This window comes from Rhagoletis pomonella, unplaced genomic scaffold (genome assembly GCF_013731165.1).
Source record: "Rhagoletis pomonella isolate Grant_MI unplaced genomic scaffold, Rhpom_1.0 Rhpom_scaffold_04295, whole genome shotgun sequence".
NCBI classification, from domain to species: domain Eukaryota; kingdom Metazoa; phylum Arthropoda; class Insecta; order Diptera; family Tephritidae; genus Rhagoletis; species Rhagoletis pomonella.
The window spans coordinates 1-12610 of NW_023462845.1; the positions used below are offsets into that span (position 1 = coordinate 1).

Sequence of the window (12610 nt, forward strand, 5' to 3'; positions counted from 1 at the left end):
AATTTTATTGTACTGATTTTGAAATAAATGAAATGGTAATTTAATAAAAACTTCGTTTTATATATTTAATATGTATAACAGCATTTAATGCATATTTTTATTTACATATATTATTTATTTTATCAAAGAAAAATTAATAAAAAAAGTTAATACTGAGGCTAAATAGTTTGCTTTTATTTTATTAGTTTTCTTACCGGCTACTGAAATTTTCTAGTGAAACTTAAATATGTACTTATAGTTGAATATATGTAATTTGGTTATGATTCAAAACAACAATTTTATTACGTGTGTCAAGTTATCACTATATTTTTCTAAATTTAAAAAGTTAAATAAGTTTTTCTTTCCACAACAAACTTGCAACAAAAAAGTTACAATTAATGCCGTATTTAACTTTAAATGAGTTGAAATAACGCATTATATAACAGTTGTGCATGTACATAACAGTTGTGCACAAAATAAAAGGAGTCAAAATATCGCATTCCTATTATTTCGTGGACCACTCTAAATAATATCGGGTAGATATTTCCAATCAATTTATAATGTCGATACCCCAGTTATTTCAATGTCTACATGCATTCAGAGTACATAAAATGGTGAAAAATTTGTTAAGTCATTAAAAATATGTTTGCTTTAAATTTGTAGAAAAACATATCGTCACCTGAAACTCAAAAAGACGTAACAAAAATCATTGTTAAAATGCAAAAAGTCATAACTAATAAAAAATTCAAAATTTACTTTTTGATTTATATAATGGATTTCAACGAGTTACAACTTCCCACATCATTTTATGAAAAAAATAATGAAAATATTAGTCACGACTTTTTCAATCTCATTTACGATATTGTTACGTCTTTTTGCATTTCAGGTGACGATATGTATTTACTTATTTGGTACTTATTCAATAAGTGTCAGGGTGCCGGTAATGTTGTGGTATGATCCTTCTTTGTTATCAAACTGGTTCTTTAATTGACTTAATGCGCATTTGGCAGCTGTGCACTTCACTGATAGTTACGACCAATACCCCGGAATGAACTACTGTGGCCCTTGCACGGCGCCCATCAGCCGTTCGTCGTCATTGAAACGCTTCAAAACGTATTGGAATCGATGTAGTAAAGCAGTAACCGCCAAGCGCCCAGTGAAGGCATTCGAATTCAATGATGTATCACCCCCGCAGTTGTATGTGCTAGAAAATTTGTGTTAGCGCTATTAAAAATGCCTGACTAGGCACATAAAACTCCTCTTTGGCATGGTTGTTTTTCGTTGTGATCTTTGTGCTTTCAATGCCGGTATTTAGCCAAATATTCCATGCAATCTACGTACAAGAAATGAATAAGAGATCTAAAAAGGTACTAAACTTCCCGCTAAACACAACTCACCCTGCAAATTCCTCATCTTTGTTTCCGCTGTTTCCTCGTTAGCAAGTGACGCCAATTTGTCTGCATTGTCATGCATAATTTCTTGCAGAGATTTTATTGCGGCCAGCGAGTCTTCACAATTTTTACTCAAGGCAGCACCATCCACCTTCTCACTGCTTCCCGTACTGGAAAGCGCACGCACATTATCAAGCAACGGAAATAGAACTTGCCAAACGAGCGTCTGTTATGTGGGCTGGTTCAACAAACGACCATGCCAAAAAGAATGCGGCAAAGAGCATTGTGAACCGCACTCGCGGCAGTAACTATGCAATTACCAACTGAAGACACATAGGTATCAGCGGCTCACTGAAATGGTGAAATATGTATACACATTCCTTTGAAAATAATACCAAACAGAACACGCAATTTTACCTATGGGGATCATTTGCCTTCCAACATTTCTCAGGCAGAGAAGCGAGTATTATGCCAACAGCATTGATGTAGTTTTGTATCTCTTTTTGTGGTATCCATGAATAACCCTTCACAACAGCACCGGCACTCACAAATTCAATTGTTGTTTATTGGTTTAAAGCGAAACGCCCGGACAGTGTAAGGGCGCTGTTGGGTTGGTTGTTTTGTAATAGATTTAGGAACATTTTCAGCAATATAGGCTGTATTGATGCTTGGAAACAGAGGGCAACAATTGCTCTATAAGAGTTAATGAAAATTTAAACAATTATGAAATATGGGTTTACTTTAGGGTTGTGCGATTATTCGATTACTCGAGCAAGTTGGTTAATCATTTGTTCGATTAACATATTATATTTAAAGTATGATAATGATTAATACGATATTAATTAAGGTTTTGAATAATCAATTAATTGCACAGCCCTAGCTTGCTTCTTCCGAATAGCTTACGCAAGAATCCTTTTAATGTCCACCGGTTCGATTTCGTATGAACGAGCAATCGTGCATACATTGCTACTAAAGCCGGCGCAGGTGTGGAACTTTTTCATTGAGGTATAAAAATCAATAAATTTAGCTGGTTAGTTCGCAGTTTTAGCGGTGCCATTTAACGGCTCGCCAAGTATGTTCATTGGACGTGAAAAATAAATACTGTTGATTTGTTGAATATGTATTACATATAATGCAAAAAGCGTTGCCCATTTTATTGTGCAGAGGAAGATGATAAAAAAACGGATGACAAATAAAGGCAGTCATTCATGATAAAAGCGAACTCAAGTAAAATAACTAAGTTGATATAATTTGCTATAATGGTACTTACTTGCGTCTCTTGGTGGATGGCTGGCCTACTATCGAGACGATCGTTGACGGCATATATTAAGTTATACGAATATTTAAAAAAAATTTGCTATAATTCGTTGCTGAACACGTTTTGCTACTGAAGAAGGTGCTGCGGAATCATCATTAGTGCTTAGTATTTCGGAATCATAAACAACCCGATCGTCAAAAGCGGTTGTTTGATCGCCCAAACGAACGTTATGCAATGTTGCGCACGCGTTAACTACTCGGCCAGCAAAGCCGGGGTCATACAAAAGTACTCTTTGCCGTGATAAGCACCGCCATATGTGCCTTTAAGGACGCCAAAGAGTCTCTCGATCGGGTTACGTGCTTTACATAGCGCCTCGTTGTAGCGAAACTTTGGTGTTCCTTCTGGCTCGTTTGGTAAAGGTGTCATCAGCCATGGCTCCAGCGGGTATCCAGAATCGCCTGAAATTTTTTTCTTTTAATATTTCTATTCGTATGGAATTAAAACAACTTACCTATCAAAAACGTGTTGTGATTTCCAGTTTCAAATGATCGCTGCATGACCCGACGCGCTGCAGAGAAGCTCCAAATAAACGAATCATGTCGTGCTCCCGGAAATTTTGCATTCACGTTTAAAATCTTAAGATTTGGATCACATATCTATAAGTTTGAACCATTATAAAATAACAATATAAATTTTCATGTTGTACATTTGTTCTTACCATTTGCACGTTCATCGAATGGTACCCATGGTGATTGACATAATTTGATTCATTATTTTTGGGAGCCAAAATTGCAACATGGGTGCAGTCGATTGCACCGATAGTTCCTGCTACAAATGGTGAAGGTGCAGACGCAAAAATTTCCTTTGCCGCTTGGCACTCCAGTTGCGTCATAGGGAACTTCACTTTGGAGGTAAACATTGAATTGTTGATTGCGTCAGTCACACGGTGTATGCAACGGCTTATCGATGTTTGGCTCATGGATATGCCCCACTGTTCACCTACTGGGCGTTGATAGCATCCAGTGGCATAAAACCGTAGAGCAGCTAGAACCTTCAACGAGTACATAAACACATGCTTATACAAGATGCTTTCTAGCGGTAATAGCAATTGTACGTTTCACAGAAAAAGCTGTTCCACGTCACATAAGGTTTATTAAAGTTAAAAGCAGCTTTTTCTGTAAATCCTTGAAACCTTCAGACCCTGCAATTCGTACTACTGCTGGAACGCACCTATAATATTTAATAAAGTTGAAATACATGTATATTGACTTACCTGCTTTTCAGTCGATAACGCTGTTATTCGCGATCCTCTTAATTGATTGTCAAGTTGAGACACCAAATTTTCAACCATGCCGGGACTGAGTCTATATAGCCTCCGGAACTCCGTTAACGTTAGTTCGAAAGGGTTATCGATTTCGCGAAGCCTACGCCGGTCAATTCTTGGCACGTTTAATCGCTGCTCATTATCGGTATCATATAAATATGATGCAATGTATGCAAATGCCATTTTTTAACACAATCTTCACAATTTTCTCAATTTAACTTCACAGCAAAATTAGTAAACAACAACTTAACAAAGAAAAACTAGATGCTGTTAGCTTAACCACAAAAATAATTGTCACCAAACAGCTGACTGCGTTTGTTAACACTAAACAATGACAAATATGGTTAAAGTTGATACACAATCACTTAACCCCAAAAAAAGTTGTTAACTAGAGATAACAACGTGAAATGTGGTTAAAATAAGATTCAGAAACGCACTACAGAACTATTATATACCAATAATATCTACGAGTATTGCAGTAAAAGTCAAAAACAACTTTGAAGTTAACAAGTGCATTGCTTTGTACATTTTTTTTGTTAATGCGTCCATCTTTAAACTGAGTATGTGAAAAATCCAATTTTATCATTTGTTTTTAACTAACATGCATTTTTACTAATTACATAATATAATACTCGTACAAGAAGTGAACTTGAAAAGATGCTTTTTAAGTTTTTAGCAATATTAACTACTGAATAAATTATATTTAACAAATGGTCATGCAGATATGCAAATCAGCAATTCTAACTAATATAAAAGTACATTTAATATAATTTAACTATATTAATTTATTTAATTAATAATTAGTCGGCCGCTGTGGTGTAGTGGTAAGCAGTGCGCGCTTCCACTCCGCAGCACCTGGGTTCAAACCCTGGTCAAAGCAACATCGCAAAAATATAGAAAAAAGGTTTTTTCTTAACAGCGGTCGTCTCTCGGCAGGCAATGGCAAACCTCCGAGTGTATTTCTGCCATGAAAAACAGCTTCTCATAAAAATACAATCGCCGTTCGGAGTCGGCGTAAAACTGTAGGTCCCTCCGCTTTGTGTGACAACAGCAAGGCGCACGCCACATATCGGAGGAGAAGCTCGGCCAAAACCTAACATATGTGTAAGCGCCAATCTATTAGTATTATTATTATTATTAATTTATTTAATTTTATAAAAAATACACATGAATATATTTCTGCATTCACCTGCAACCTAGCAACACATAGCCAGACGATACTTGTAACAAATATAACATTATCATAACAGAAATTTACATTTTTCTCTGTTAACTCTTCTTTAAATGTTAATCGCGCTGTGGAGATATTCCATGGATTTATTTTTCAGCCAAACAATTTTACGTTCCAAAAATTTGCACCTTCTCTATCTATCTAAGTTCTCTGATTACACGCATACTCAAATCCAACAATAACTAATTCTTTCATAACCGCATGCGCATATTTCTCAAGGCCAAGTAAATTCATTCATAAAAATAACCGCAGCACATCTCCCCGCAAATTCATCACCATCAAGCTCAACATTTTCAATCCGACACAAAAATTCTAAAATCTTAAAATGAAAAAATCTCGGCCAGCCAAGTGAAAAGTGGCAACTATTTCTCTATATCCAGTAAAATAAGTTATCTCGAATTTTGGAAATTTTTGGTAATTTTTGGCAAAACACTCTATTTCTATGTTCCTTATCAATATTTCAATCATTAACTAGTTTTTGAGATGTAATTTTAATAAACATTAAATAAAAGTGTACGTTTTCTGCAGGAAAATACATTGATTTTTTTTTTAATAAAATCAAAACTTCTAAAATCACAAAAATATGTGGTTTTATCGGAAGTTCACATATGTAACGTGGCAACTTAGCTCGTTTTCATATTTTTCGGTCCGAAATTGTAAAATTTTTGTCCATGACGAGCCACAATTTTTGTACAGGTGGGTCAATGTGCCTTGAACAAATTTTATATATATACAAAAAAATTATTTTATTTATTTTTTAATATTAAAATTTTCTATACTTCAAAGCGTTTATAAAAATATATTTACATATATGCACGGACGATTTTTAATATTTTTCAACCGTAAGCAAATCTTCAGTACCGTAAAAAATTCAAACACATCAAAGTACAAGCAATGTAATGTCCAAGCTAGTGGTACTCCACTGTACATGTGTATATGAAAGTATGCATGTATGCGTGTAAAAAATGCCAATTCCAGTCAGTGTTTAACCCATTTTAGCGGACATAGTTTTTTTGGTTGCACCTGTTAATAACACACTATTTTACAACGCTTTTTATGTTTAATCTTCATGAAAGTTACATGCATCGTCGAGAACATGGTAGAATTTTAAATTAATTATTATTATTCTCCATACAAAATGTAAAAGAATTGCTTTATTAAATTCAAGGTTATGCAAAAATCTAAATATTTCGCAAACGTAGGGTTAATGGTTTCGCGCACGTGCCAATCTGGTGGCGATTCGCAGAAATAGAATGTGTTGATGGAAGCGGCGCGGGGAAGACGAAAGCAGAACAATCGTATATATGTATGTACTTTTGTACATTTATAAATGCATACATACTTACATTTTCATTTGTTTGTCTTTTTAGATGCATGAAAAATTTGGTATCAGAAATAGGTAATATCAATGAAATGCAGTTTACAAATATGTGCTTTATAAATTTAGGTTTATTAATTAATTAGATATGTAAATGACAATGTGGGGGACAAATATGTATGTACATGAGTAGCGAAGCTGCCACCCATCCAATGGTAACTTCTTGCACTAGAAAAGATTTGAAAACTGCATCATTTCCCTAAATACTGAAAATTTTGAAAAATTTCTTAAGTAGTTTCGGCTTAGATTAGCGAGATTTTTACTAATTGCTGGGAAAATCGGACGTTTTCAGATTTTTAGTATTTTTAAAAAAAGTTTCCAAGTCGAAAACAATTAAAAACTGAATTATTTCCATAAATATCGAAAATATGGAAAAAATTCATACAGACTTCCGACTTAGTTTTGTGAGATCTCTACAAAAAAAGGAAAATAATTCTTTTCACAGTTTTTTTTTTAGTCCAATACCAATAGTTTTTTACTTGAAAATAACACAAAAATTGGAAAATGTTATATAATATTTTCGATTTATTTTAACGTTGTGTGTACAAATCACCGAGAAGAAATAATTTTTTCTCCTAAAAACTCTATTTACAAAAAAATCTAATACCAATAAAGTTTTATAATTGAAAATCTAACAACATATTACAAAACTCGAAAAATGGTATATAACATTTTCGATTTATTTTCACGGTATTTGTGGAAATCACCGGGGAAAAGGATTTTTTTATCAAAAAATATTTTCACAAAAAACACAAACTCATGGGACTTTTCTATTTGCAATTATTAATAAAATATCACAAAAATCGGGATTGTTATATACTATTTTCGATTTAATTTCATGTTACTTGTACAAATCATTGAAAAAAATTTAATCTATTAATTATTAATTTCTCTTTGAAAATTTTGCCAAAATCTCGCAAAAATCATCAATATTCATATTTAATTAACATTCCAAACGCTCTCGTGAGATTTAGCTCTGTTAACATTCTTCTTTTCTGCTTTGTATTTTGCTTTCGCTGTTAAGTATTCCAAATATTTGTCGCTCTTAAAATGCGCTTCGCCAGTTTTGTTGGCTCGAAAAATGTGGCATTCACAGTTCTTGGACCTTCTCTATAAATATACGTTCTCTGGGTTTTTGATATCTATTCGCGATTGTGCGTCTGCTATATAATTTTCTTTTCCAGCTATGTATATACTCCACCTCAAAGTCATATTCTTCCAAAACTAATCTAACTCTGGTTAATTTGGAGGAAGGGTTTTTCATTGAAAAAAGGTATGTTAAAGGTCGATGATCAGTTTTAATTAAAAACTTTCTGCCATAAACGTATGGTCTAAAATAAGTAATTACCCAGTGAATTGCCGCCAATTCTTTTTCAATTGTTGCTTTATTAATTTCCCCTTTTGTGAATGATCTTGACGCGTAGGCAATTCGTAATTGCTTGCCTTCATATTCTTGACTAAGTACTGCGCCGCAGGCATAGCCGCTGGCTTCTGTTGTGATACAAAATTCTTTAGAAAAGTCCGGATACTGTAGGATATTTGGGCTAATCAATGCTTTTTTCAAATAAATAAAAGCTCTTTGACATTCTTCTGTCCAATTGAAGGAAAAATTCTTTTTACAAAGTCTTGTTAAAATTCTAGAGTATTCTGCGAAATTTGGTACAAATCTTCGGTAATACTTACAGAATGCAACAAATCGTTTGACTTCGTCAGCAGTTTTGGGAGCTGGGTAGTTTTTAATAATTTCGAATTTATTTGGATCTGGTAAAATTCTTTTGCTTGTGCATTACAGGCTAACTAATATTCTCGCACGCCGCCAATTTATTGTCAAAAATTCCTCATGCACATGCAACTTGTATGAGATCAACCGAAATTGAACGGCGTGCGTATGAAGCTAACTCAATTTCCAATTTTTGTTCTGCTTGACATTTTGATTTGACGTTTCGCTCAATGAAATCAAATGCAAACGCATGCAAGTCAATTTCGGGTGACGCAAAAAAACAAATTCGACGGCATGCGTACCAAAACGCAAGCCGCGAATATTAGGTTAGCCTGTTTATGTCCAAGATAAGTAACTTCTTGACTAAAAAATAAACATTTACCAGGATGTAACTTCAAATTATATTTTCTGCAAATTGAAAATACATCCCGCAGATTTTTCATCATATGCTTTTCGGAGCATCCTAATACTACCAAATCATCCATATATAAAAATGCTTGTGAGGGTTTAAGACCTGCGAATGCTAAAGTCATCATTCTTTGGAAGGAATTGGGTGCTACTTTCAAGCCATAGGGTAATCTTTTGAAACGATAAATGCCATCGTCTGCTGTAAACTATGTAACATCTCTAGAATCCGGGTCCAATTCTATTTGGTGCAAACCGGACATTAGATCCAAACATGAGAAATATTTTGCTCTTCCTACTTGATCTAGGATATCATCAATTCTTGGAAGTGGGAATTTATCTGCAGTTAATTTTTTATTTACTGCTCTGTAATCAATTACTAATCAGCATCTTTTATCTTTGTTGCCTGGTAGTGATTTTTTAGGTACTAATAGGATGGGGCTATTGTCTTCTGACATAGGTGGTTCTATTATGTCATCTTTAATTAGTTTATTTACTTGTTAATTTATTTCATCCTTATGAGCCTGTGGTAATCTGTAATTTTTTACATAAACTGGTTGTTCATCTTTCATATGTAGTTTTTGTTTATAATGCAAATATGTCTATATATTCTGCGCACAATGAATTTAATTGTTGGCTAGCAAATTGTGGAAAGTGCTTATTTAGTCTCTGTAATTTTTCTTTACTATTATTTTTATTTTCTGAAGCATTTTTAATTAGTATGTAGTCTTTTAAATTTTCTGCTTTTACATTGTAATTTTGAATAACGTCGTTTATGTCTGTGGTGTTTATGATTCTAACAAACGTTTGATATTTATTTGCTATGGTGTTAATAAAAAAAAATGCCTTCTGTTTAATTTTGATTTTAATAAAAAGTTCAGAATAGTCAGTTTTCGATGTTAATTTGTCGAATTACTTCTGATCTTGCTGGTATTGTGATTGTATTGATAGTTGGTCTATTTGTCATTTGAATTATTATATTTTCTGGGAAGTCGTAAGGTCTCAATATTAATCGATCTTCATCTTTTCGATAGTCTAAAATGCAATTATATTTCTTTATAAAGTCTAACCCTATATGAAATTTGTGTATAATTAAGATATCATCTCCTTTTAAATCTGCTTTGACTGTACCTAGAGTGCTTGTTATTCCTTGACCAATGCCCTTCAAATCTGTTATTTGTGAATTATTAATTGTAATATTACTATCAATTTGACCTTTTTTTATAATTGATATGTCTGCTCCTGTATCTATCAAGAGAGTTGAAATTGAATTATTTAAAGAAGTTATGTAGCTATTTAGGTGTAGGTTAAGTACTTGCACTTTTTTGTTATCTACTGTTGAAGTGGAGTTTGCTGGTTTTCGCGATTGATTATTAAAATTTCTATTCCTGTTTTGAATGGGATTATTTTGTCTTGAATTATTGTTGTATCGGGGCGGTGTCCTGAATCTATTACCTTGATAACCTCTATAGCCGTTACCTTGGTATCCTCTGCGGAAGCTACCACGGTAGTAGCCTTGTTGGCGTATGTGCAAAACTGAGTTTGGGCTACCCGTTATTTCAGTACAACTGTTTGTGAATTTTGATATAGCCTCGTTCATGGATGTGAATGTTCCTGTTGCATTATCATTTTTACCTTGTCGTTAGAGCAATTCTGCACATGGCTTTTACAGCTGATTGTGTAGCATATCTGGTTGCTAATTCTGGGGTTAATCCATCAGATATGTATGCTAATTCTAATGATTTGGTTAGTTTCTCTATTTCAGTAGTATACTGGTTGGCAGTTTTACTACGTTGCTGTATGTTCAGTAGTTTTGCTGTCAAAACCTCTATTGACTCACCTTTAATAGTCGATTTTAATTTTTGCTTTATCTCTCGGATTGAATTTTCATTTCCTATAAAGTTTCTTGCTGTACCTTTTAGCTTGGTTTTTATGATTGAAATTGCTATGGCTTCATGACTATCCTTGATTTGTTCTAGGATATCAAGAGGATCTAAAAAACTATGTAGGTTCTCTTGCTTACCGTCAAATTCAGGTAGAATTGACGAAGCTGTCTTAATGAATTCTACTGTTGTCTGTGCCATTTTGACGTTTGTTGTTTGGGAATTTAGTATCTGACACTCGATTCCTTTTTGTTCTTCGTTTAGGTCGGAGGGGGATTTCAACAAGTAAGTGCTAAAGTCTATTTGTATATTTGGGTGGGCTTTAGTAGTCAGCCGCACCTTGTGTTTTAAGAAAACCAGGTGGAATTAAGAATTGAAACTTAGTCAGGATGTTAAGGGAGGTATCCTCTAAAACATGTATAACTAAAAAATATAAACAATATAATTGTATATAAGTTATTTCTTGTTAAAATTTCTTAGGACGTTCCACTTGATTTCCTTATCAAAGAGTGCATTTGTCACATACTTTCATATATATAAATGCACATAACACTACCTAATAGTTTACACAATTTTATATTATTTTATCTTGTATATAAATCACTTTAATCCAACTTTTATTAACTTGTAATTACATTACATTGTACCCATATTTACAATCATGATACAATAACACATGGTTGCAAACTGACACATAAGACGTGTTGCCATACCGTACAAAACAATACAATAGAAAGAACTCTACGTAGTGTGGGTTATAATCCCTAAGTGCTGCCGCAGGCCGCCTACGCAGAAAGGTGTTCTCTGCAAAAGGTGTTCCGCCCCCTTTTTTCGGCAACACAGAAAGGATAATTCTACGTAGTGAAGGTTATAATCCCTAAGTGCGGCCGAAGGCCGTCTACGCAGAAAGGTGTTCTCTGCAAAAGGTGCTGAGCCCCTCTTTGGCAACACAGAAAGGAGAATTCTACGTAGTGAGGGTTATAATCAATAAGTGCGGCCGAAGGCCGCCTACGCGGAAAGGTGTTCTCTGGAAAAGGTATTCAGCCCCTCTTCTTTGGCAACACAGAAAGGAGAATTCTACGTAGTGAGAGTTATAATCCCTAAGTGCGGCCAAAGGCCGCCTACGCAGAAAGGTGTTATCTGCAAAATGTGTTCAGCCCCCTTTCTTCGGCAACACAGAAAGGAGAATTCTACTAAGTGAAAATTCCGTACTAAAAATCCGATATTATTCAAAATTTCAGTCTGGCAGTACCAAATTTTATGTTATTTTGCTATCTTTTTCATCGTTTATATGAAAACTTTAACAATAAATTATATAAGAACTATAGGGTTGCTAGAAAAAAGGGGGGTATTTTTTAAATCAGGGGGTCCTATTCTTACCCCCTCATCCCCCCTTTTTCTAGAATTTGCCGTCCGTCTACTAAAATTTTCCCGTATATTTTTTTCGATTGTGGTTGGTACTGTCTCCTCTATGTTATACCTAGCTAGTGACGATACCAATTTGTCCCTAACACTAGAAAATATTTGGTATGCCTGTTTTTGGTGACTGCTAGTTAGATGGCTATTTACACTACGTATTGCCGAACCTAATCTATTTAATGAATCTAATATTAGTGTGAGATGTTTCACTACTGTTTCTGCTTTTATTTTTATATTCTTTTTTATGCACTTGTAAGATTTTTCTGCTGTAGTTTTTTCTTTTACGAGTGCCTTAAAAATTTCTTCCCATTTGCTCATTGAGGAAGGGAGGCTAAGAGGAAGAGTAAGAAAAAATAAAATTTTGTTTAAACCTTATCTAGAACGTCAGCACGGCTCATGTACCTCTTTTTCAGAAATTTATTATGTGCAGAGTAAATCTTTAAAAATAAGCTTATGCAGCTTGCAATACTAATAACACTGTGAGACAAATGGTAGGGGTCAATGATCGGGAAGGGTTCAAACTACCGGGGAAAGTTATATCGGTAAAAAAGAAGTTATACGTGTCCCGGCGTATAGCATTGGGCTGATTTGTCTTCTAATATTTTTATAGTACAATTGTCAG

General features: G+C 34.1%; 1 protein-coding gene across 1 annotated transcript; it reads right to left on the reverse strand.

Annotated features, from left to right (window-relative positions):
• Window positions 1-673: 673 nt before the first annotated feature.
• On the reverse strand, window positions 674-4460 carry LOC118754641 (putative nuclease HARBI1). The gene is made up of 8 exons (XM_036489531.1): window positions 3902-4460; window positions 3347-3679; window positions 3140-3284; window positions 2641-3086; window positions 2274-2471; window positions 1788-2063; window positions 1377-1721; window positions 674-1312 (listed from the first exon to the last, which is right to left on the reverse strand). The coding sequence occupies exons 1-4, from the start codon at window positions 4133-4135 to the stop codon at window positions 2881-2883; spliced, it is 918 nt and encodes a 305-aa protein (XP_036345424.1). The 5' UTR covers window positions 4136-4460; the 3' UTR covers window positions 674-1312; window positions 1377-1721; window positions 1788-2063; window positions 2274-2471; window positions 2641-2880.
• Between the last annotated feature and the right edge of the window lie 8150 nt (window positions 4461-12610).